This window comes from Salvelinus sp. IW2-2015, linkage group LG7 (genome assembly GCF_002910315.2).
Source record: "Salvelinus sp. IW2-2015 linkage group LG7, ASM291031v2, whole genome shotgun sequence".
NCBI lineage: Eukaryota > Metazoa > Chordata > Actinopteri > Salmoniformes > Salmonidae > Salvelinus > Salvelinus sp. IW2-2015.
This window is the reverse complement of record NC_036847.1, coordinates 22,360,884-22,387,418: the sequence shown is the minus strand read 5'-3', so window position 1 is coordinate 22,387,418 and position 26,535 is coordinate 22,360,884. Positions and strand designations below refer to the sequence as shown.

At 44.4% G+C, this 26,535-nt stretch overlaps 2 protein-coding genes and 1 long non-coding RNA gene across 5 annotated transcripts in view; 2 read left to right on the top strand and 1 right to left on the bottom strand.

Annotated features, from left to right (window-relative positions):
* Positions 1 to 1,752, bottom strand: part of LOC111966605 (FERM domain-containing protein 4B-like) — a 30,432-nt gene extending 28,680 nt beyond the window's left edge. Inside the window, exon 1 of the mRNA XM_023991403.2 lies at positions 1,516 to 1,752. The gene's annotated coding sequence lies outside the window, so the exon portion shown is untranslated. The remainder of the gene's footprint in view (positions 1 to 1,515) is intronic.
* LOC111966606 (uncharacterized) overlaps positions 1 to 9,942 on the top strand; it is a 34,746-nt gene extending 24,804 nt beyond the window's left edge. Inside the window, exon 3 of the long non-coding RNA XR_002877664.2 lies at positions 9,803 to 9,942. This is a non-coding gene — a long non-coding RNA (uncharacterized lncRNA). The remainder of the gene's footprint in view (positions 1 to 9,802) is intronic.
* Positions 9,943 to 13,451: 3,509 nt separating this feature from the next.
* LOC111966604 (microphthalmia-associated transcription factor) overlaps positions 13,452 to 26,535 on the top strand; it is a 31,358-nt gene continuing 18,274 nt past the window's right edge. For 2 of the 3 annotated variants that reach the window (XM_023991400.2, XM_023991399.2), the window contains exon 1: positions 13,452 to 13,676. In XM_023991400.2, the coding sequence (XP_023847168.1) occupies positions 13,570 to 13,676 (107 nt within the window). In that variant the 5' untranslated portion in view covers positions 13,452 to 13,569. Of the gene's footprint in view, positions 13,677 to 26,398; positions 26,500 to 26,535 lie in introns of those variants that run through there. The other variant, XM_023991401.2, reaches the window with a different exon arrangement.

Sequence of the window (26,535 nt, the reverse complement as noted above, 5' to 3'; positions counted from 1 at the left end):
CAATGCCCCCCATCTCCAGTGATGCTACATCGCATTAGTCACCATACTGTTTTCAATAGGATATCCTGACCAACAACGGCAGGGGCCATCACAACGGGATCAGTCTCGGATAGTGAAGTTCATCCACTTCCATAAAAAAAAAAAAACAGCCATCAAACTAGCAATTCCTGTTAACCATGCCGGCTGCCTAAAACTACGTCAAAAGTCTTTATTTTCCTGAATCTCACAGAGAACATGACAAATAGTGACAACTTGTGACAAAGTCAGAGGAACATTTAGTGATGGTTTTGCTCTTCTTTCTTTGTTCTGTTCATTGCAAGAGCTGTACAGTGTAAAAAAAGTTTTGAGAATTGAGTCTACTTTTTCAAATAGTTTTAACGAATTCACTACGTAGTCAATCGGTAACATCAGGCCAGAGCTGGCCGAAACAACTGCCATTAAACATGTCAATGTCTTAAACTACTGCTTCCGCCACTAGCTACTGGCACTGCCACCTGTACAAGGACATTATACTGTGTGCTGCTGTTTGCTTTGGCTGCTACTACACAGGTGACATGTTTCTCATGAAAATTATGGAGTGAGCCTGCTAGCTGCCTTAGAGCAGTCACTGACAACGTACAATGCAAAATAAAGGATGCAAATAATCCACAACTCTTTATGACTATCCACATGTAGCCTAAGTAGGCATACACAGCATGAACATACACAGCATGAACAAAAACAGATCGGTAAAACGGATAGACAGTATACTTGCAGAGTAAAATTATGTTGCTAATTAATCAACTGGACTTCGTTTCTGATGCTTATATATGAATTGTAATCGCTTACTGTATTTACTTACAACAGGCCTAATCCTAAAGATATCCTTTATGTAGATAAATAAAGCTACATAATCATTGCCATACTGTACCCAACCCAATTTCTGTAAGGAAGCCTTCTTTCTGCACTGTATCCTTCCTCACTGACCAAACCCCGGTCCATATCGGTCCCTAACCGATCCCTTCTGTACACTGCTGTTTAGTGCAGACTAGACTGGATAGCAAGGTGTGTCAGTCAGAATGCAAATGTGTTATGTGTCTTATCTCACCATTTATATAAAGAAAAGTATTTACCAATTGTATACAGTAGGCTAATGACCCATTAAAACGTTGTATGCTAACAGGAACACGTATTTCACAATGAGGTAGGAACAATGACTAGGTTAATGTACATTGGTGGTTATTTTCAGTCAAATGACAAACCTGAGTCCCCGATTACAGAAAAAGCTAAATAAAAGTATATGAATTGGCATGACTCTTTTGTTGAAAAAAAAAACACTGATGCCAATATTGATAATACAATTACAATAGGATAGCCAAGCCTACAATGATATGATAAAGCCGGTTAATTAATTGATCACTCGAGTGGGAACCCATTCCGATGCGTGAATGACCTGGTATACTTTGTTCCCTGCACAGTTCAGAGAATACTCTCCCCATTATCGTTTATTGTCACGTTGTAATGGGACAATCTTACCTTCGTTTTGGGCGTTTCCTTTTATTTCAGCTGGTTGGTTTCTTGAATCTAAAATAGTTCTCCCCCGGCATATTGGAATCGCATTCAATGCATCCCTGTTATGTTTTCAGCAAAAGGAGGAGAGAGTCAATGAACTGTATCGCTGTCAACTATTAGTAGCCTTCTCTCGTAGGGCTACTCGCGCACGCTTGCTTTCTTCCACGCTCACCACGCCTTCACCCCGCAGTTATTTACGTGAAAGGAGATTTTAGCGCTCGCTGTCCTCAGCTACAGCGGCTGTACTGAACTGTACACAATGGGTCACAATATGCTCATTGCTGGTAATAAAGGTTCATGTTTTAGAATTAGACATGATGCAGACCCATGCTGAATACCATTTTTTTCTACCCAGGTATTATCGCAAACCTATCTACAGGCCTATCAGGGTTTTTTAAATAATAATAATAATAATAATAATAATAATTGTAGCCAATGGTGGCCATTGTATAAATTAATGCATGTCCAATATACTGTGTGTTGGCTGTGACATAAACCCTATTCATCAGCAATTAATAGGATTGAACTAAAGTGACATAAACTGCTCTATATTTCAGAAAATCTCAAATGTAAATCTCATGAAAGCAACCTGAGGCAATTTGTGGTTTATAACATGCTGCCAAGAAGAACCAGATCAAATAATATCATTGTCGGGAGTGATCAGCCAACGATCATTGTCATCTTTTTGGGTTGCCTATGGTTTGTAACCAAAGACTAAAGATCATATCCAGGAGCCAAGACCAATATTTCTACCAGGACATTGGTCCCAAGATCCAGACACAGTGAGTTGAGACCATGACAATTTAAAAGCCAAATTAATATGGTCTTGAGTGGTCTCAAGACCAAGACCACTAGGGACCTAGGGACCCTCCATTATATGTTAGCAAAAAAAAAACCTCACATATTGTCTTATCATCACGTGAATGATAATGGCAAGTAAAGGGTTTCAACATGTTAAAATGAATAAGTTTGCTAGACAGTTTCATTATATATACACTACCGTTCAAATGTTTGGGGTCACTTAGAAATGTCCTGGTTTTTGAAAGAAAAGCAAAGAAACATAGCACTTTCTTCTGAAACTCGTCAGTCTATTCTTGTTCTGAGAAAAGAAGGCTATTCCATGCGAGAAATTGCCAAGAAACTGAAGATCTCGTACAATGCTGTACTCCCTTCACAGAACAGCGCAAACTGGCTCTAACCAGAATAGAAAGAGAAGTGGGAGGCCCCGGTGCACAACTGAGCAAGAGGACAAGTACATTAGAGTGTCTAGTTTGAGAAACAGACACCTCGCAAGTCCTCAACTGGCAGCTTCATTAAATAGCACCTGCAAAACACCAGTCTCAACGTCAACAGTGAAGAGGCGACTCCGGGATGCTGGCCTTCTAGGCAGAGTTCCTCTGTCCAGTGTCTGTGTTCTTTTGCCCATCTTAATCTTTTATTTGTATTGACCAGTCTGAGATATGGCTTTTTCTTTGCAACTCTGCCTAGAAGGCCAGCATCCCGGAGTAACCTCTTCACTATTGAAGTTGAGAGTAAGGTGTTTTGCAGAAAAAAAAACGGTATTTAGTTGCAATGACTGTAATTTCCTCTATATTTAAGGGATAGTAAGAGATGTTGTCAATGAAGCCCTTTCTCTACTTCCCCAGATCCGGATGAACAGGCTCATTGGCTTGTGAAACTAGCTCTAACTTCTTTCATACTGGACGCAGAGACATACAAATGGTATCCATGATGGTATTCTGTTGCAGCTAGCGATATTCATAAAATATATATTTTTTCACATGACTAAGTCCCGCAAATATTTTTTTAAATAGAGCACAATACAGTAGAGCACAGTACAGTAAAGTACAATACATTACAGTACAGTACTGTAGAGCACATTATAGACATCTATGTTTGGACCAACTAGATGTCAATGTTTGGGCTCATGGAGGGTTGGAACCCCCCAGCTGGCTATGCATCTCCATACTTTTTCCTGAAGTGTGCACTTGTCCACTACCCACATGGTGGTCCTCTGCAGCTCAGTTGGTAGAGCATGGCACACATGCTACCAGTGCTGCCACAAACGCCATAATGACACAGATACAAAGATGAGACCTCTATATAACTCTATGTAGTCAATTATTTTGGTTGTGACTATTGGTAAATTTTAACATATTTTGAACTTTAAAGAATCCCCATAGCTATCTTTCATTTTGACAGATGTCCATCCCAGCAAACATATATTTTAGTCCCACAACCATACTTTACATATTTCTGGATATATTAGATTGTTCGGTAGTGACACTTCTCAAAAATACATGATGACTTACCAACTTGCTCAGTCATTTTCTCCAAAATGTTTGCAGACAGGCTACTCACCATCTGGCCATGCTGGAGAGTGCATGTACAAAAGCTAAAGAACATATGCACATCCAGGTACTTTCCATACTTTCCAGTTACCATGCTGGTGATATTTGTAGGGGTGTGGCTTAAGGTACATTCATTCTACAGTCTTTTAATGTGTGTGTTCAAGAGACCCTCCACAACCAGCACCACTCATCGTAGCGGGACAGAAAGTACCAGTGGTAACAACTACCAAGTACTGTATCTTGGTTTTCATCGAGACTCTAAACTCAGTGGTGACACACGTGTGAAACAGTCAGTGAGAAAGGCCTCAAAGCGCCTGCACTGTTTGACTGTTCTTGACAGAAATGGCCTACCCACTGAAGATCTGGTCACAGTATACACTACACTGGTCAGACCTTGTCTGGAATACGGTGGACTGCTGTTAGTTGGATGCAACCAAAAGCGGCAGGCCCAACTCCACAGGGTGCAGAAGAAGGCCCTGAAGATCATGTCCAGAGATGGAGCAGTCCAACCACAGTTCCTGTCACTGCAGAGCAGGTGAAAGCAGGCTGCAGTGCACCTAGTGAAGGACATGGTGCTACATCCAAAAAGAGGTGACAGCGCCAGGCTCCTGAGAAACTGTTTACTGTAACTGCCCGTATGAACCGCCACTGTAACCACTGCTGTCAGACTGTAGCTCTTTCACAACATTTTTATTTTTAACAATTACATTTTAACATTTCAGTTTCCATCATGAAAAATGTCATGTAAAGTTTTAGGTGTCCAAACTTTTTTCAACAAACATCAATGACATCACACCTGCTCAGACCCACGTGTTCCCACCACAACCACACACATCCCATTTGTCTCACAACAATTGCCCTCATCCTTCATCCCCTGGACATTTCCAGTGATTGTAACATTCTATGCCATATGGCCTCAAATTGCGCTATTCTGTGTTTTTCAATATTTAAATAATAATGTGTTTCATTCATCCACTGTCTTAACGATGGAGGATTATTTGATTTACAGTTTAAGTGAATATTTTTTCAAAATGATTGACGAGAAAATTATGTTCCAACCCATCGGGTATCTCATCCCACTCTCATATGCCATGTCTTGAAATATGCAGATTAAAAGTCAACTTAAATTGTGAAACTTCTGACAGCCAACTTTTTATCTCCGCCCATAATTTTTGGACTTAATAGCCCTTCCAGAAGGCATTAATTATTGAGTTGTTGTTAGTTTTACACTTAAGACATGACTCTGCTGTTGTGCTGTAGAATGTGTAAAGTTTGTCTCTTGTATAATAAATTGTATACATTAGTTTATACTGGATTAAGTGTAAATTTTCATTAACTGTAATTTTGGTAGTTATGTTCCAACATTCCCTCCATCTTGTGCCAATATCAGTTCTTTTTAAATCTTAGTTCCTGTCACATCCTAATCTGTTTCACCTGTCTTTGTGATTGTCTCTACCCCCCTCCAGGTGTCGCCCATCTTCCCCATTATCCCCTGTGTATTTATACCTTTGTTCTCTGTTGTCTGTTGTCAGTTCATCTTGTCTTGACAAGTCAACCAGCGGTTTTGTCTCAGCTGCTGCTGTTCCCAGTCGCTCTTTTTCTCGCCCTCCTGGTTTTGACCCTTGCCTGTCCTGACTCTGAGCCCGCCTGCCTGACCAGTCTGCCTGACCCTGAGCCTGCCTGCCATCCAGTACCGTTGCCCCACCTCTGGTTTACTGAACCCTGCCTGCCTTGACCTGTCTATTGCCTGCCCCTGTTGGAATATTAAACCATTGTTAATTCGACATTGTCTGCATCTGGGTCTTACCTTCATACCTGATAGTATGAACTGGCCTTGACTGACCCAGCAGACCCAGGCCAGCTGCGCAACTCCATCTCCTCCCATGGAGCCTCCATTGGTAGGCGAGGAATTGCTTCGTGGTCTTATGGAGGGAGTCCAAATGTTGGATGAGTGCCATGACCGGGCGTTGGACATGCTACTGGAGAAATTCCGCGGGTTGTCTGGGGGGCAGCCTGCCACGGTGGTAAACCCACCGCCCCTCAGTAACTCGGTAGTTTGCAGCGCCGCCCCACTGGCCACTCCACCTTCCCGGGAGCACCGTTTACCTCCCCCGGAACGCTTTAATGGAGAGCCGAGCACTTGTCGGGCGTTTTTAGCTCAGTATGCCCTCATTTTCGAGCTTCAGCCCTCCTCCTTCCCCTCAGATCGCTCCAAGATAGCCTACCTCATCACACTGATGTCTGAGAGGGCTCTCACCTGGGCTACCGCCGTATGGGAACAACATCCGGCCATGTGCGTGAGTCTGGAGGGGTTCGTGGGAGAGGTGAGGAAGGTTTTTGATGCACTGTTCTCCAGGAGAGAAGCTGCCTCCGGCAGGACGCCCGCAGAGTGGCAGACAATGCTGTGGATTTCCGCAAGTTGGCAGCGGAGAGTGCGTGGAACCAGGAAGCACTGTTCGACATGTTCCTGCACAGCATCTCGGAAGAGGTTAAGGATGATCTTGCTGCTCGGGAGTTACCCACGGATCTTAACACCCTTATTGCTTTGACCATCCACATCGATGGGCGATTGTGGGAACGACGGAAGGAGAGGAAATTCGATTTCTCTTGCACGTCCAGGGATTCCACCTTGCCTCCAAGTCATCCCGGAAGTCCCAGACATTGCCGAGAGCACCTGAAGTTTCCCAGCCTTCCTCGAGAGTCACCGGAAATGGCAGAGGCACTGTTCCCGAGCCTATGCAACTAGGCCGAGCTGGGCTGTCGCCAGCGGAACGGCAACACAGGATCAACACAAGGAGCTGTCTGTATTGCGAGACTTTTGGTAATTTTGTGTCCTCTTGCCTGGTAAAAGACCAGGCTCACCGGTAGGAGCGAGTACTCTGGTGGGACATATGGAGAACTTTCCTGCCTCTCTTACTCGCACCCCTTTTCATGTAATTCTGCTGTAGGGAAACCAGTCCAAATCTCCCCGGGTCCTCATTGACTCTGGGGCCGATGAGAGCTTTTTGGACACCACACTGGCTTCCGAGCTGAACATCCCCACTCAGCCCATCTCCATTCCCATGGAGGTTAGAGCGCTGGACGGGCGCTCTATAGGTCGGGTCACCCATAACACCACTCCCATCAACCTACGTGTGTCAGAGAATCACAGCGAGACCATTCAATTCCTGTTCATCAAGTCCCCCCAGATTCCTGTGGTTTTGGGATTCTCCTGGCTCCAGCGAAACAATCCCCTCATCAACTGGTCTACGGGTGCTATCATGGGCTGGAGTCCGTTCTGCCCTGCCCATTGTCTGAAGTCGGCACAACCTTCCCGGGACGTCTACCTGGGGGCTCGGAAGTTTCTCCGGACCTCTCCACCATTCCCACGGAGTACCAGGACCTCCGGGAGGTGTTCAGTAAGTCCCGGGCCACTTCCCTTCCGCCGCACTGCCCCTATGACTGTGGGATGGACCTTCTCCCTAGCACCACGCCGCCCAGAGGACGTCTGTACTCTCTGTCGGGACCAAGGCTATGGACACCTACATTGGGGACTCCCTAGCTACAGGATTTATCTGTCCCTCTTCCTCTCCCGCTGGCCCATGCATTGACTACCGGGGACTCAATGACATTACTATGAAGAACTGTTACCTGCTACCACTAATTTCCTCGGCCTTCGAGCCACTCCACGGGGCCACTGTTTTCTCCAAGCTGGATCTACAAAACGCCTACCACCTGGTGCGGATACGAGAGGAAGACCACCTTCAACACTGTTAGCGGGCACTACGAATATCTGGTCATGCCTTTTAGCGTCACCATGCCCCTGCCGTGTTCCAGGCTCTGGTGAATAATGTTCTCAGCGACATGTTGAGCCAGTTCGTCTTTGTCTACATTGATGACATGCTCGTCTTCTCCTGCTCCCCCCAAGAACACGTGCTACACATCCGACAGTTTCTCCAGCACCTTCTGGAGAACCAGTTGTTAAGGCGGAAAAGTGCAAGTTCCTTCGCGCCACTATTCCCTTTCTGAGCTACATCATCTCTGCCGGGAGTGTCCAGATGGATCCCGAGAAGATGAGAGCGGTGGTGGATTGGCATCAGCCCACATCCCGGGTGCAGCCGCAACACTTCCTGGGGTTCATCAACTTTTATCGCGGCTTTATCCGGGGTTACAGCACCCTGGTCTCCCCCCTGTCGGCACTCAGCTCTACCAAGGTTCCGTTCACGTGGTCCTCTGCCACTGACCGGGTGTTCTGGGACCTCAAACACAGCTTCACCACTGCTCCTATCCTGGTTCATCCTGACCCTTCCCGTCCGTTCGTGGTGGAGGACGATGCTTCGGATGTCAGAGTGGGGGCTGTCCTGTCCCAATGTTCTGCCCTGGACCTTAAGCTGCATCCCTGCACCTTCTTCTCCCACCGCCTCAACGCCACGGAGAGGAACTACGATGTGGGGAATCAGGAGCTTCTCGCGGTGACAATGGCGTTGGAGGAATGGATGCACTGGCTAGAAGGGGCGGAACATCCATTCAATGTGTGGACCGACCACAAAAACCTGGAGTATCTCCGCACCGCCAAGCGTCTCAACTCCAGGCAAGCGAGATGGGCCCTGCTGTTTACCGGTTCAACTTTTCCCTCTCCTACCGGCCGGGATCCAAGAACATCAAGCCGGATGCCCTGTCTCGCCACTATAACCCCATGGTTACCACCCCGGAGCCCGAGACCATTCCTTCCCACCTCGTGACTGGCGACGGCACTCAGCTGGGGTATAGGGAAACAGGTCCGGGAGGCGCAGTGGTCCCAGCCGAACCCTGGGGGGGGCCCAGATAACCGGATGTTCGTGCCTGACGCTGTCCACTACGTGGTCCTGGAGTGGGCCCATTCCTCCAGGCTTGCCTGTCACCTGACCTCTTGTCAGAGCCTGGCCTTCGTGCGACAACGCTTTTGGTGGCATACTATGGTTCCGGATGTTGCTGCGTTTGTCGCCGCCTACATGGTCTGCGCACAGAACAAGACTCCTCCCCGAGTTCTGGCTGGTCTTCTCCAACCACTGCCTGTCCCTCACTGTCCCTGGTCCCTGGTCCCATATATCCCTAGATTTCATCACAGGTCACCCCCCGTCTGAGGACAACACTGCCATCCTGACTGTGGTCGACCGGTTTTCCAAAGCCGCCCACTTCATTCCTCTCACCAAACTACCCTTGGCCAAGGAGATGGCCCAGCTTATTGTGCACCACGTCTTCCGGATCCACGGACTCCCGGTGGACATGGTCTCCGACCGGGGTCCGCAGTTCTCGTACCGGTTCTGGAAGGTGTTCTGCACGCTCATTGGGTCGTTGGCCAGCCTGTCCTCCGGATTCCACCCGCAGTCCAAAGGCCAGTCGGAGCAAGCCAACCAGGACTTAGAACTCTTCGCTGCTTAGTCTCTGCCAACCCTACCACCTGGAATCAGCAACTGGTATGGGTTGAGTACACATGCAATGCCTTTCCTTGCTCTGTCACAGGTCTCTCGCCCTTCAAGTGTTCCTTGGGATATAAGCCTCCGCTCTTCCCCGAGCAAGAGGATGAAGTCAGCAATCCCTCTGCCCAGATGTTCATCCGCCGCTGTCGCCGTACCTGGAAGAGAGCCCGGGACAGCTCTGTTGAAGACCACTTCCAGGTATAGGCAACAAGCGGATCACCACCGGACCCCTGCTCCACGCTATTGGCTAGGGCAGAGGGTATGGCTCTCCACCCGGGACCTACCCCTCCGGGTGGAGTCCCATAAACTTTCCCCCCATTTCATCGGCCCGTTCCCCATCTCTAGAGTCATTAGCCCCACTGCTGTTCGTCTTCTCTTACCCCGTACCCTCTGTGTTCACCCTACTTTCCATGTGTCTAGGAATAAGCCCGTGTCTCACAGCCCTTTGTCTTCTGTTTCCAGGCCCACCCCTCCTCCCTGTGTCATCGATAGACATCCGGCATACACGGTGAGACGCCTCCTGAGTGTTCGACCACAGGGCAGGGTTTTCCAGTACCTGGTTGACTGGGAAGGTTATGGCCCGGAGGTGCTGTGTCCCCGCTAGAGACGTCCTGGACCCAGCCCTCATCGCCGGCTTCCACCGCCGGCACCCCGGTCAACCAGCGCCCCTAGAGGGGGGGAGGTACTGTCACATCCTGATCTGTTTCACCTGACCTTATGCTTGTCTCCACCCCCTCCAGGTGTCACCCATCTTCCTTCCCCATTATCCCCTGTGTATTTATACGTTATACTGGTGTTCTCTGTTTGTCTGTTGCCAGTTCATCTTCTTTGTCAAGTCAACCAGCATTTGTCTCAGCTACTGATTTTCCCAGTCTCTCTTTTTCTCACCCTCCTGGTTTTGACCCTTGCCTGTCCTGACTCTGAGCCCACCTGCCTGGACACTCTGCCTGACCCTGAGCCTGCCTGCCATCCGGTACCGTTGCCCCACCTGGTTTACTGAACCCTGCCTGCCTTGACATGTCTATTGCCTGCCCCTGTTGGATTATTAAACCATTGTTAATTCGACGTTGTCTGCATCTGGGTCTTACCTTCATACCTGATATTTTTCTAAGAGATTGTCAGTTGGATAGGTTTTCTGCAAGGTTTTGTACATATTACCTATCATAAGAGTATCCTTTTCTGACTCAAACAGGATTCCCTCAACATTGCTCTGACGTCCAAAAGATTTCAGGTCGAAATTTTGTGATAAACTTTTAAGTTGGATGTATTTGAGGATCTCTAAATTGGTCAGTACAAAATTCATAAATTCTGTCATGGAAATAATTGTCAATGTTCTTAGCTTTATCCATTTAAAATAGACACGTGACAAGATTTAGGGGATGAACATATATTCAATATGTACACATTGTTCATATTGAAGATATGTAAAAGCCTTGGGTGGTATTAAAACAATTCCAAATCTGGAAGGTTAAAACCACCCTCAGACTAAGGAAGATGTAAAACTTTATTTGTTATTCGATGAGTTTTATTTTCGCATAAAGTCTGTTATAACTGAGTATACTTTTTGAAAGAACTTGTGGTTTATTTTGTCACAACTTTCATTGGGGACAGAGGGGACACATAATGAAATATCATTTTTGCCCCCCCTCACTGTGCGTGCAGATGCACTCACACCTGCCTGCTGCCATTCCTGAGCAAGCTTTGTACTGGTGGTGCCCCGATCCCGCAGCTGAATCAACTTTAGGAGACGGTCCTGGCGCTTGCTGGACTTTCTTGGGCGCCCTGATACCTTCTTCACAACAATTGAACTGCTCTCCTTGAAGTTCTTGATGATCCGATAAATGGTTGATTTAGGTGCAATCTTACTGGCAGCAATATCCTTGCCTGTGAAGCCCTTTTTTGTGCAAAGCAATGATGACGGCACGTGTTTCCTTGCAGGTAACCATGGTTGACAGAGGAAGAACAATGATTCCAAGCACCACCCTCCTTTTGAAGCTTCCAGTCTGTTATTTGAACTCAATCAGCATGACAGAGTGATCTCCAGCCTTGTCCTCATCAACACTCATACCTGTGTTAACGAGAGAATCACTGACATGATGTCAGCTGGTCCTTTTGTGGCAGGGCTGAAATGCAGTGGAAATGTTTTTGGGGATTCGGTTCATTTGCATGGCAAAGAGGGACTTTGCAATTAATTGCAATTCATCTGATCACTCTTCATAACATTCTGGAGTATATGCAAATTGCCATCATACAAACTGAGGCAGCCAACTTTTAGAAAATTAATATTTGTGTCATTCTCTAAACCTTTGGCCTATTCATTTGTCAAGCCTCCCAGCCTACTGTAAACAATGTACCACCCCCCCCCATTCCCTCATTCCCCCCATCCCAACCCCCCAACCCCCAGCTCTAGGGTTTCATCAGACATGAATGAATAAGGATCTCATTATGATTCCCCCAAACCATCTGTCCTCTGGATATCTCCTCCTCACAGCCAAGAACCATCCATCTGTGGTTTAGATATTTCTGATTCATAAACTATACAACCGGATTGCTGTCATAATATTGTGTAAGTTAAATTGCTAACACATAGTTTAGTTCAGGTTCTTTTTGGCATATTTGCAATGAACACCCTGTTAACATTGTTTATCCAGATAATTCCCTTCTTCAGTAACAATCTAGGCAAGACTACAGGAAAAATCAACACTATACTGTATTTACTTAAACCATTCCATCAATAGAGGTTGAATCAATAAAGGATGGGTACACTGAAATCATTGGAGCATGATGTTTTTATAGTAGCCTGCCACAGTCATTGAGAGCAGCTACTGCAAGTTCAAGAATGTTGTTGCCTTGACTGGTGTTCTCGGTGGATTCTTGCATTCCTAGAATCCATTTGTTTGTATGTTGATTTTTCACATGGTGAAATGTAGGTCGGTGAGCCAGTTGACCAGGATGACACAAACGCAAATTTCGAACGTGCAAGTCTTGCATGCTCTGTCAAGGCAGGTTAATCAAATAGCTACCCGGAGTATCTGCATTGGCCCTTTTTGCACAGACTTGTTTTGTCTCAACACATAAGCTGCTGCTACTGTTTATTATCTGTCACTGTATTCCTAGTTATATGTACATACAGTATCTACCTTACCTCGTACCCCTGCAAATCAACTCGGTACTGTATATAACCAAGTTATCGTAAATAATATTTTATTTTATTTGTCACCTGCAGACTCAATGGTGATGATGATTGTCCTAGCTTTACACTGCCGCCCAGTGGAGAATAAGGGACTTTTAAACGGGGACAGTGCAGATTGCAAGGCACAGGAGAGTCGCCTGTGGTGATCTGGCTTTTGCTTTTAACCTTTCCATGGTACAGCCTGTAATGTAATGTGACACTATGCTATCGCAATACCTAACTGGTTGTAAATTAAACTTTATGTTCAGACTCCAGTACCATTGCTAGAGTGCAGTAGGGTACAATCTCAGATAATAATAACCTACATTAATAAACATAATACATAACCTACCCACATTTTCTCAATGTTATTCTCCCATCATCAAAAAAAAAAAAAACATAAAACAGGAGATTTCCTCAAATATTTTCAAACATTGTCAATATTTGGGTCAATGCTATTAACAAGACTATGTAGTCTACGAAATGTAGAAATAGTCAACTCATCTGATGGTTTGCAATGTGATTTGTACATGGTAGTTGGATCGTAGTTACAATGTAATTACACTATAGGTATACAATGTTGCACAATAGGCTTATAGTTGTAGTTACACTGTAGCCTACCTTTCATAGAAAGAAAAGTAGGGTATGTGTGAAAATTATGGAGATGTTAATAAGGCTATTATTTTTAAGAACGAATACTGATATTTGTACATTGAAACAATGTAGCCTGCTATGGTAATTTACCTGAGCAGATTTGAAGGTAAAATCCCATCGGATGTTGCGACCAATGAAAAAGCTGCTGACATTGACAGATCAAAACACCAAACGTGTGGCTTATGGTGCTTGTAGTTTTCCATACCACAAACTCCCATTTCTACGAGCGTCATTCCCTGCTCTACAGAACTCCATACTTTTTTGCGTTGTTTGCGCGCTGGGTCTTGGAGCAAGACGGGTTTGCGTTTTCAGTGGCTGTTACAGCGAGTGTTTTAGAGAGGTGGCCATAACACCGTTCGTTTCTTTATAATTTGAAATTGCCAAGAAGTTGACAGCCGCAAGTATGCAAGCAGAATCAGGTATAGTTCCCGACTTCGAGGTGGGAGAAGAGTTTCAAGAGGAACCAAAAACGTATTACGAGTTGAAGAGTCAGCCCTTGAAAAAAAACAGGTCAGTGTTTTGACTGTGCACTGCTATTTTATGCGGTAAAGAGGAATTTGATATTCGAGGGATGTTTGCAAAAGTTTTAATTCTTGTGGAAATGTTTTTTTTGTGTGGGTATAATTACATTATTTCCAATGAAGGCGATTCCACAAGGATGTTATCCTATAGCAAACTGTCCTATCCTATTGAGGGATTTGTTTGCTTCCCATTCCTTATGTCTCTTCTATATTGCACATTTAGTTATGCAACACTTGGGTGTTGTCTTGTTAACATGCAACTTCAAATATTAGCTTGTGAAGAATACAGTTTGTTTGTGGATTTTGAACAGCCATACCAGGGAGTAAACTATGATGTCTTCTTCACTGTGATTACCATAGCGAACTAAACTCCACTCCATGGTAAACTTCCTTCAGTTTATTCCGCTGCCATAGTTATTTTCCACATGTATAGTCTAAATGCATTTTCTTTTGAAATAAATATATTTCATGCATTGTAAAGGTCATTACAATGTCAAGAAAAAATGTCATGTTAAATGGTGTTGTAATGTGTGTTCAAATGTGTGTCACATTTCACTGGTGCATCAGTTTGTGCATCAGCTGTAGGGATATTCCTAGTGCTCAGTGAATTCTTAATATTATTGATATGAATATATCAATAGAGACCTAGTAAGAAAATGTGTTATAGATTCTAAAATTAAGTAAATAAATATTGTAGGAGCCATGTTACTTTCCAATATAGCTTATTTAACTACATAAAGGAAAATGTATAGATACTTTCCTAAACAGTTGACAAATGACTTAATAGAGAGCTATTTGCATCCATATTGTGTCCTCTGTCCCTAAGCGCTGAATAAAGAGCAGGGAGCTGAGTCAGGTCTGTTCACTGGACATGACCTTTTACCCCTCTGCCGCCTGGGGTCCAGGCCTCCACTGAATTATTGTCACTTTGGTTATGTCTCTCTGTGTAAGATTAGAATGTACAAATAACTGGGACATTTCTATTCTAAAGACTTATGCATCAGTGGGGGCTGCTGAGGGGAGGACGGCTCATAATAATGTCTGGAATGGAGTCAATGGCGTGGTATCAACCACATCAAAGATGAGGTTTCCATGTGTTTGATACCATTCCATTGACCATTCCAGTCATTATTATGAGCCGTCCTCCCCTCAGCAGCCTCCACTGTTATACATTTAAGTCCTTATACCATAATATTGCCTTCTGTGTAATTGCGTAGTTCATGGGGATGCCGACTGTGAAGCTTGATTGACTGGGACAAGCGTTACATTGAGCAATGGTCTAAAATGCCTGTCAATACTGTGTGCTTGGCTGCATGCCTATTGCCAGAAAGTAGTTCAAAGCAATATTGTCTCTTTTTGTCTGTTAATTATGTATGACTTCATTATTGTGCTTAGTGGTGGAGACGTGACCTTTCTAAACATGACAGTGCTCTTCTGTGTCTAGATTTCCTATAGCATACTTGTGGTAGACCCAATCAGTCTTTCCTTTCTGGATCTTTTTTCCCTCTCTTTTTTTTTAGGGGATAGATCAGCTATGAAATGATCAGATAGAATTGAAGTCTATCAAATAACATTACCTGCATCATTTCTGATCCCCTTTTTTTGTATATATATTTTATATACACTACCGTTCAAAAGTTTGGGGTCACTTAGAAATGTCCTTGTTTTTTAAAGAAAAGCACATATTTTGTCCATTAAAATAACATGAAATTGATCAGAAATACAGTGTAGTCATTGTTAATGTTGTAAATGACTATAGTAGCTGGAAATGGCAGATTTTTTATGGAATATCTACATAGGCGTATAGAGGCCCATTATCAGCAACCATCACACCTGTTTTCCAATGGCACATTGTGTTAGCTAATCCAAGTTCATCATTTTAAAAGGCTAATTGATCATTAGAAAACCCTTTTGCAATTATGTTAGCACAGCTGAAAACTGTTGTTCTGATTAAAGAAGCAATAAAACTGGCCTTTAGACTAGTTGAGTATCTGGAGCATCAGCATTTTTGGGTTCGATTATAGTCTCAAAATGGCCAAAAACAAAGACCTTCTGAAACTCATCAGTCTATTCTTGTTCTGAGAAATGAAGGTTATTCCATGCGAGAAATTGCCAAGAAACTGAAGATCTCGTACAACGCTGTGTACTACTCCCTTTACAGAACAGCGCAAACTAGCTCTAACCAGAATAGAAAGAGGAGTGGGAGGCCCCTGTGCACAACTGAGCAAGAGGACAAGTACATTAGTGTCTAGTTTGAGAAACAGGCGCCTCACAAGTCCTCAAATGGCAGCTTTATTAAATAGAACCCGCAAAACACCAGTCTCAACGTCAACAGTGAAGAGGCGACTCCAGGATGCTGGCCTTCTAGGCAGAGTTGCAAAGAAAAAGCCATATCTCAGACTGGCCAATAAAAAAGAAAAGATTAAGATGGGCAAAAGAACACAGACACTGGACAGAGGATCTGTCCCATATATTGAGCATTCTTTTTGTGGCGAGAATTTTATATAATAGTTTAAATGGAAAAGAACGGATGGATCCATCAATTGTTATTTTGTATATCAGTTCATTAATCCGATGCCATGTATTTCCTTTCCGGAACTTGGGATTTTGTCAGCAATTTGTTTGATATTTTTTGCAATGAAACATTGCTGTGGAGTTAGAGAGAACGAGAAAGCAATCGCCATCTTGTGCAGCCCTTTAACGTAATTCATAATTTAAAAAGATTTTCTTCATTAGTTGTCACGTTCCTGACCTTATTTCCTTTGTTTAGTCTTTGTTTAGTTGGTCAGGATGTGAGCTGGGTGGGCATTCTATGTTTTGTGTTTCTATGTTGGGTTTGTTGTTTGGCCTAATATGGTTCTCAATCAGAGGCAGGTGTTTGTCATTGTCTCTGATTGGGAACCATATTAAGGTAGCCTGTTTTCACTGTTTGTTTGTGGGTGATTGTTCCTGTTCGTGTGTTCATCTGTTCTGTGTTCCCATGTTCAGGACTGTAGCGTTCTCGGTTCCTTCTGTCAGTTTGTTGTTTTTGTTCGTCGTTTAAATATCCTAATTAAAATATGGATTATCATCACGCTGCATTTTGGTCCTCCTCTCTTTCACCCGAAGACAGCCATTACATTAGTACATTTCATTACATTGATACTAAATCAACACTATATGGGCTTGCTGTAGCAGATGCTTGAAGTTGTGATTTAATTTAATTTATTATGACTTTGCAACCATGACAGAAAGCCAAACATTGAGTGCAGTCGTTTTAACCATGCTTATCCTTACATACCTTTGTGGTTATGACACTGTGGTTCATTAGTTTGATAAAAATAAAATAAAATGGTATTTTTAACATGCGCTGAATACAACTTACAGTGAAATGCTTACTTAGAAGCCCTTAATCAAAAATGCAGTTTTAAGAAAAATACCTAAAAAGAAAATAAATAAAAGTAACAAATAATTAAAGAGCAGCAGTAAAATAACAATAGCGAAGCTATATATAGGGGGTAGCGGTACCGAGTCAATGTGCGGGGGCACCAGTTAGTCGAGGTAATTGAGGTAATATGTACATGTAGGTAGCGTTATTAAAGTGACTATGCATAGATAATAACAGAGAGTAGCAGCAGCGTAAAAGAGGGGGGGTCAATACAAATAGTCTGGCTAGCCATTTGATTAGATGTTCAGGTGTCTTATTGCTTGGTGGTAGAAGCTGTTTAGAAGCCTCTTGGACCTAGACTTGACGCTCCGGTACCGCTTGCCGTGCGGTAGCAGAGAGAACAGTCTATGACTAGGGTGGCTMGAGTCTTTGACAATTTTTAGGGCATTCCTCTGACACCGCCTGGCATAGAGGTCTTGGATGTCAGGAAGCTTGGCCCCAGTGATGTACTGGGCCATACGCACTACCCTTTGTAGTGCCTTGCGGTCGGAGGCCAAGCAGTTGCCATACCAGGCAATGATGCAACCTGTCAGGATGCTCTCGATCTGAGGACCCATGCCAAATCTTTTCAGTCTCCTGAAGGGGAATAGGTTTTGTCGTGCCGTCTTCACGACTGTCTTGGTGTGCTTGGACCATGTTAGTTTGTTGTTGATGTGGACGCCAAGGAACTTGAAGCTCTCAACCTGCTCCACTACAGCTCTGTCGATGAGAATGGGGGCGTGCTCGGTCCTCCTTTTCCTGTAGTCCACAATGATCTCCTTTGTCTTGATCACTTTGTTGTCCTTGCACCACATGGTCAGGTTTCTGACCTCCTCTCTATAGACTGTCTCGTCGTTGTCGGTGATCAGACCTACCGGCAAACTTAATGATGGTGTTGGAGTCGTGCCTGGCCGTGCAGTCATGAGTGAACAGGGAGTACAGGAGGGGACTGTACACGCACCCCCGTGTTGAGGATCAGCGTGGCGGATGTGTTGTTACCTACCCTTACCACCTGGGGTGGCCCGTCAGGAAGTCCAGGATCCAGTTGCAGAGGGAGGTGTTTAGTCCCATGGTCCTTAGCTTAGTGATGAGCTTTGAGGGCAATATGGTGTTGAACGCTGAGCTGTAGTCAATGAATAGCATTCTCACATAGGTGTTCCTTTTGTCCAGATGTGAAAGGGCAGTGTGGCATGCAATAGAGAGAGATTGCATCATCTGTGGATCTGTTGGGGCGGTATGCAAATTGAGTGGGTCTAGGGTTTCTGGGATAATGGTGTTGATGTGAGCCATGACCAGCCTTTCAAAGCACCTCATGGCTACAGACGTGAGTGCTACGGGTCGGTAGTTATTTAGGCAGGTTACCTTAGTGTTCATGGGCACAGGGACTATGGTGGTCTGCTTGAAACATGTTGGTATTACAGACTCAGACAGGGAGATATTGAAAATGTCAGTGAAGATACATGCCAATTGGTCAGCGCATGCTCGGAGTACAAGTCCTGGTCATCCGTCTGGCCCTGCGGCCTTGTGAATGTTGACCTCTTTAAAGGTCTTACTCAAATCGGCTGCGGAGAGCGTGATCACACAGTCGTCCAGAACAGCTGATGCTCTCATGCATGTTTCAGTGTTGCTTGCCTCGAAGTGAGCATAGAAGTCATTTAGCTCGTCTGGTGGGCTTGTGTCACTGGGCAGCTCTCTGATGTGTTTCCCTTTGTAGTCTGTAATAGTTTACAAAACCTGCCACATAAGACGAGCGTCAGAACAGGTGTAGAACGATTCGATCTCAGTCCTGTATTGATGCTTTGCCTGTTTGATGGTTCTTATAAGCATCCGGGTTAGAGTCCCGCTCGTTGAAAGCGGCAGCTCTACCCTTTAGCTCAGTGCGGATGTTGCCTGTAATCCATGGCTTCTGGTTGGGGTATGTACGTACAGTTACTGTGGGGACGACGTCATCGATGCACTTATTGATGAAGCCAGTGACTGATGTGGTGAAGTCCTCAATGCCATCAGAAGAATCCCGGAACATATTCCAGTCTGTGCTAGCAAAACAGTCCTGTAGCTTAGCATCTGCTTCATCTGAGCTTAGTACGCGTCTCTGTGTGTGGAGTAAAGGCGATCTAGAGTTTTATCCTTCTGGTTGCACATTTAACATGCTGGTAGAAATTAGGTAAAACGGATGTTTTAATGAAGTTTTCCTTCATTAAAGTCCCCGGCCACTAGGAGCGCTGCCTCTGAATAGGCGTTTTCCTGTTTGCTTATGACCGTATACAGCTCATTGTGTGCGGTCTTAGTGCCAGCATCGGTTTGTGGTGGTAAATAGACAGCTACGAAGAATATAGATGAAAACTCTGTAGGTAGATAGTGTGGTCTACAGCTTATCATGAGATACTCTACCTGAGGCGATCAAAACCATGAGACTTCCTTAGATATCGTGCACCAGCTGTTCTTTACAAATATACATAGATCATTACCCCTTGTCTTACCAGAAGCTGCTGTTCTATCCTGCCGATACAGTGTATAACCCGCCAGCTGTATGTTATTCATGTCGTTGTTCAGCCACGACTCGATGAAACATAAGATATTACAGTTTTTAATGTCCCGTTGGTAGGATATACGTGCTTGTAGTTCGTCTACTTTATTATCAAGCGATTGTACGTTGGCCAATAGTACCGATGGCAAAGGCAGATTAGCCACTCGTCGCCGGATCCTCACAAGGCACCCCAATCTCCTTCCACAAAACCTCAGTCTCTTTCTCCTGCGAATGACGAGGATCAGGGCCTGTTCGGGTGTCTGGAGTAAATCCCTTTCGTCCGACTCATTAAAGAATTTTTTTTCTTCCAGTTCAAGCGGAGTAATTGCTGTTCTGATGTCCAGAAGCTATTTTCGGTCATAAGAGACGGTAGCAGCAACATTATGTACAAAATAAGTTACAAACAATACAAAAAACCGAACAAATGCTACACACCCTGACTACTACAGTAAAGCAAGGCCAAAGATAAGACATAGATGACTGGCCTGATAGGTCTAAAATGCAGTTTTTCTTCATTTGAAATCATGACGTTGATAACATCATGAATTATCTTGTTTTTACTGACGGAGGTTACTTCGCTTTCTGGCTGTCTCAGAAAGCTTTTGGCACAGACAGCCGAACGAACCCCTGCAGAGTCAGAGCCAGAGCTGTGTGTTCTTAATATAGACGTGAGACAGACGGTGAAACTTGTCTTCTATGCGGTGTAAATTAGCTCTGTAAATTTAGCAATGGATATGTCACCTCCAATGCAAAGCAGGCGTTGTTTGTTGCTGGGATTCTTTAGCAAGGTAACCCATGGAGTCAGCTTCACATTCTAATTAGACTGTCAATATTCTGCACGTCTCTTGACAGGATTTGTTCACATCTCAGCTCATATATTTTGCTTCTGGTTGGCCCAGAGTCTGGATTGGTCAAAATATGTTCTGCACCATTTGTAGGGCTACAGTACTAAATGGTGAAATTTACATTAAAATAGTAATGAAATAGTTAAAAGCAAAAATGTAGATACAGTTCAGAGAGATATTCCATGTCATGACATTATGAATAAAAAAAAGATGTAACGTCACCGTCCAATGGTCACATACCTGTCATACTGTATCTTTCATCTGTCACAGATGTGAATGAGAGGTAAAGTGTCAATGTAGCATGAACCTTGTCAAAGCATGTGGCATGGGCTCCTGAGTGGCGCTGCATCTCAGTGCTAGAGGCGTCACTACAGACACCCTGGTTCGAATCCAGGCTGTATCACAACCGGCCGTGTTTGAGAGTCCCATAGGGCGACTCACAATTGGCCCAGCGTCGTCCGAATTTGGCCGGTGTAGGCCGTCATTGTAAATAAGAATTTGTTCTTAACTGACTTACCTAGTTAAATAAAGGTTAAATAAAGAAAATTACAAATAAAATGTAAGTCAATTGTCAATGTTTGTTCCTTTTTCCACTATGGATCTTCCCGTTTATATAATATGATGACTCATTGAGCAGTTAAGGATACACTATTCATGCAGTCAAACACTACGTAGAATATGTGACTATATGACGCTTTCAAGGAGCAGAGATGTCCCAGTTGTCCTCCAGTGACCATGCACTCCATGCCCCCGAACTGGTTTTATAGACTCCCTACAAGCCCCATTTGACCTAGAAGTTAAAGAATAACAAAGAGCACAGGTTGTCTTTATTGTGTTCAATGCTCTTCCCAAGCCACATCTTGGCCTAGGCATTGAAGTACATATATGGTAAAGTGTATTCACAGAAAGTACATACCGCATTGCATTATGATATGTGTTTTTACATGAGCATCCAGTATCCAGTGCTGGTGTCAATGTGGCCTCTGTAAGGGACACTCAAAGTCTCAGGGAGCGCTCTGTCCTGTTCTGTTTCTGGGAGTCCATATCATATACCAAAGAGGGAGGTCAGGACCAGGGTGTTCCTCTCCCGATCCAGGATGGGGATCCGATGGAGTCTGAGTGACACATACAGGTGCTAGAGTGGAGTGAGACACTACACAACCCAATGGTTACGTAATCATTCTGACCGCATCCTTACTCCCACTTGGGCTCTAAACACATTCACTGGACAGTGGCCATGAAGGTGTTAATTTCATTTCTCCATAATTCCAGTTAGATCTGACAGTCTGAGTAAACAGATGTGAGACTGACAAAGGATTTTCTTTATCAATCAATCAAATGTATTTATAGAGCCCTTTTTACATCAGCCGATGTCACAAAGTGCTGTACAGAAACCCAGCCTAAAACCCCAAACAGCAAACAATGCAGATGTAGAAGCACGGTGGCTAGGAAAAACTCCCTAGAATGGCCAGAACCTAGGAAGAAACAACATTATGGTAGCCACTACATTACCAAGAGTATGTGGACACCTGCTTGTCGAACATCTCATTCCAAAATCATGGGTATTAATATGAAGTTGGTCCTCCCTTTGCTGCTATAACAGCCTCCACTCTTCTGGGAAGGCTTTCTACTAGATGTTGGAACATTGCTGTGAGGACTTGCTTCCATTCAGCAAAACTGTTGCCACAAAAATTGGAAGCACAGAATCGTCTAGAATGTCATTGTATGCTGTAGTGTTAAGATTTCCCTTTACTGGAAATAAGGGGTCCAGCCCGAACCATGAAAAACAGCTCCAGGCCATTATTCCTCTTCCATCTAACTCCACAGTTGTCCCTATGCATTGGGGCAGATTGGGGCAGGTAGTGTTCTCCTGGCATCCGTCAAACCCAGATTAGTCCGTTCGACTGCCAGTTGGTAAAGTGTGATTCATCACTCCATAGAACGCGTTTCCACTGCTCCAGAGTCCAATGGCGTCCAAGCTTTACACCACTCCAGCCGATGCTTGGCATTTTGCATGGTGATCTTAGGCTTGTGTGCGGCTGCTCGGCCATGGAGACCCATTTTATGAAGTTCCCGACAAACAGTTATTGTACTGACGATTGCTTCCAGATGCAGTTTGGAACTCGGTAGTGAGTGTTGTGTGCTCGATTTTATACACCAGTCAGCAACGGGTGTGGCTGAAATAGTAGAATCCACAAATTTGAAGGGGTGTCAACATACTTTTGTATATATAGTGTATTTTCAAATAGAGAACACATTGATGCTGTCAAGGATAATTTGAAGAGCATGCCTGTAGTAGGGCGCGACTTATCACACATTATAGCCACCCACCATTCTGTATGCAGCAGCAGTAATATTACTGCAATACATTGATAATCTGTGTGGTTGTTTTTTGATGTGCTTCAGAGTGCTGTCCTAGTCATAGCAGGCAGAGAGGGGAAGGCGAGCTGGACTGGAGTAGGCCATACTACTGTAAACAAGTGAAGAGACTCATGAAAGGCATAAAACCTAATTACAGAAATAGGACCCGGCAAGTTGAAATTATCCCAACCGGACCTTCTCTGCCCGTAACTACGACAACAAAGAACTCCATTATCTGTTGTGGTACTTGGCAACTTGCTGATTTGTTTTCCTTGCATAACATACAAGTATACAAAACATTAAGAACACCTGCTCTTTCATGACATAGACTGACCAGGTGAATCCAGGTGAAAGCTATGATCCCTTATTGATGTCACTTGTTAAATCCACTTCAATCAGTGTAGATGAAGGAGAGGAGACAGGTTAAAGAAGCCTTGAGACAATTGAGACATGGATTGTGTAAGTATGCCATTCAGTGGGTGAATGGGCAAGACAAAATATTTAAGTGCCTTTAAACGGGGTATGTTAGTAGGTGCCAGGTGCGCTGGTTTGTGTCACACTCAACAGTTTCCTGTGTGTATCAAGAATGGTCCACCACCCAAAGGACATCTAGCCAACTTGACATAACTGTGGGAAGCATTGGAGTTAACATGGGCCAGCATCCCTGTGGATGCTTCCGATAACTTGTATAGTCTATGCCCCTACGAATTGAGGCTGTTCTGAGGGCAAAAGGAGGGGTGCGACTCAATATTAGGAAGGTGTTCTTAATGTTTGGAGCACTCGGTGTATACATCAATTTTATTTATTTGTGACCATAGCGCTCTTAACTTGTCTTACTTAACCAAAGCACTGCATACAGAGCCTTTCCTCACTGTGAGTGTTCTTCACAGTTATGTCATGGTCCGTTTTATCTGTGTTAATGTGTCTCTTTCCTTACTGTAGTCAATGTTTTAGTTTACATGACCATTTAACCAGTTTATACATTTGAACTGCCGAATAATTTACATTGTCAGATATTTGCATAGTAGTAGTGAAGACTCCATAGACATAGAGGTACATGTACAGTTGAAGTCGGAAGTTTACATACACCTTAGCCAAATACATTTAAACTCAGTTTTTCACAATTCCTGACATTTAATGCTCATAAAAATGCCCTGTTTTAGATCAGTTAGGATCACCACTTTATTTTAAGAATGTGAAATGTCAAAATAATAGTCGAGAGAATGATTTATTTCAGCTTTTATTTCTTTCATCACATTCCCAGTGGGTCAGAAGTTTACATACACTCAATTCGTATTTGGTAGTATTGCCTTTAAATTGATTAACTTGGGTCAAACATTTTGGGTAGCCTTCCACAAGCTTCCCACAATAAGTTGGGTGAATTTTGGCCCATTCCTCCTGACAGAGCTGGTGTAACTGAGTCAGGTTTGTAGGCCTCCTTGCTCGCACACGCTTTTTCAGTTCTGCCCACAAATTTTCTATGGGATTGATGTCAGGGCTTTGTGATGGCCACTCCAATACCTTGACTTTGTTGTCCTTAAGCCATTTTACCACAACTTTGGAAGTATGCCAGGGGTCATTGTCCATTTGGAAGACCCATTTGCGACCAATCTTTAATTACCTGACTGATGTCTTGAGATGTTGCTTCAATATATCCACATTACTTATTCCTCCCTTCCATGATGCCATCTATTTTGTGAGTGCACCAGTCCTCTGCAACGCAAAGCACCCCCCACAAACATGATGCTGACCACCCCGTGCTCATGGTTAGGATGGTGTTCTTCGGCTTGCAAGCCTCCCCCTTTTTCAAGCAAACATAACAAAATGGTCATTTATGGCCAAACAGCTCTATTTTTGTTCAGACAGAGGTAATTTCTCCAAAAAGTACAATCTGTCCCCATGTCAGTTGCAAACCGTAGTCTGGCTTTTTTATGGGCGTTTTGAGTAGTGGCTGTCTTCCTTGCTGAGCATTCTTTCAGGTTATGTCGATATAGAGACTCGTTTTACTGTGGATATAGATTACTTTGTACCTGTTCTCCTCCAGCATCTTCACAAGGTCCTTGCTGTTGTTCTGGGATTTATTTGCACTTTTTCGCACCAAAGTACGTTCATCTCTAGGAGACAGAACATGTCTCCTTCCTGAGCGTATTGACGGCCCCATGGTGTTTATACTTGCGTACTATTGTTTGTACACATGAACGTGGTACCTTCAGGCGTTTGGAAAGCTCCCAAGGATGAACCAGACTTGTGGAGGTCTACAATTTTTTGAGGTCTTGGCTGATTTTTCTTTTGATTTTCCCATGATGTCAAGCAAAGAGGCACTGAGTTTGAAGGTAGGCCTTGAATACATCCACAGGTACGCTCCACAATGACTCAAATTATGTCAATTAGGCTATCTGGAATTTTCCAAGCAGTTTAGAGGCACAGTCAACTAGTGTATGTAAACTTCTGACCCACTGGAATTGTGATACAGTGAATTATAAGTGAAATAATCTGTCTGTAAACAATTGTTGGGAAAATGACTTGTGTCATGCAAAAATGTAGATGTAGAACTTGCCAAAACTATAGTTTGTTAACAAGAAATTTGTGGAGTGGTTGAAAAACGAGTTTTATGACTCCATCCTAAGTGTATGTAAACTTCCGACTTCAACTGTTATGCTAGACACCAGGCAGCAGTTTCTGAGGCAGAGAGGGTTGGTTGGTAGGTCAAGGTTCTGAGCAGTGGGAGTTGGTTGGGTAGGTCAAGGTTCTGAGCATGGTTGGTTGGTAGGTCAAGTTCTGAGCATGGGGGTTGGTGGGTAGGTCAAGGTTCTGAGGCAGTTGGGGGTTGCGTGGGTAGGTCAAGGTTCTGAGCAGTGGGGTGGTTGGGTAGGTCAAGGTTCTGAGCAGTGGGGGTTGGTGAGTAGGTCAAGGTTCTGAGCAGTGGGGGTTGGTTGGGTAGGTCAAGGTTCTGAGCAGTGGGGGTTGGTTGGGTAGGTCAAGGTTCTGAGCAGAACAGCGTGCAGTTGTGCTGCTCAAACTCCACCTCCAGCAGGGAGACTGTGTAGTGCTGTCGGGAACACCTGATCCAACCAGGAACCAAGACACCTGCAGACTGCAGTCACTGGACTCTGGGCTCTGTGTGTCTCAGAAGGTGATTGTGAAGGTGAGCCCAGAGGAAGAAATTTACCTTATGGTGGGGGAAAGGGGCGGGGCCAGGATAACTCCTTGTATTTACTTCTGTCCTTCTGCACACATGGCTACTCATTGTTTGACCAGGGTCAATCTTTCCGGTCTGAGAATCTTGATGTTGATGCAGTAAGGAATCTAAGTAGCTCAGTTAGTGTACAACACCTCCTGTTTCATAGATCATGTCTTGAACAGACAACACAGCACTGCTCCCGTGCTCTAGCCCACTCTCTCTCTCTCTCTCTCTCTCTCTGTGTCACTGTGTGTGGATTGGTGTTGACCGGACGGGGCTGTTCCTCCCTGGGTAGCTCTATGTAGGGATTGGAGTTCCCATGCCTGGCCCTGGAGCCTCCCCCTTGTGACACACTTACAGGGCTGCATTGGCAACATGACTTTCACTGCTCTCCAAGGACAGCTGTCTGATGCACCTTCAGGAAAAACGAACAAACATGGAGGCCTTAGGAGCCCAAGTGCACAGACCCTGCTCCTTTTACACTAACCACCTGTGAGTAGCTGTACCTCCATGCTGCTATGTGTGCAT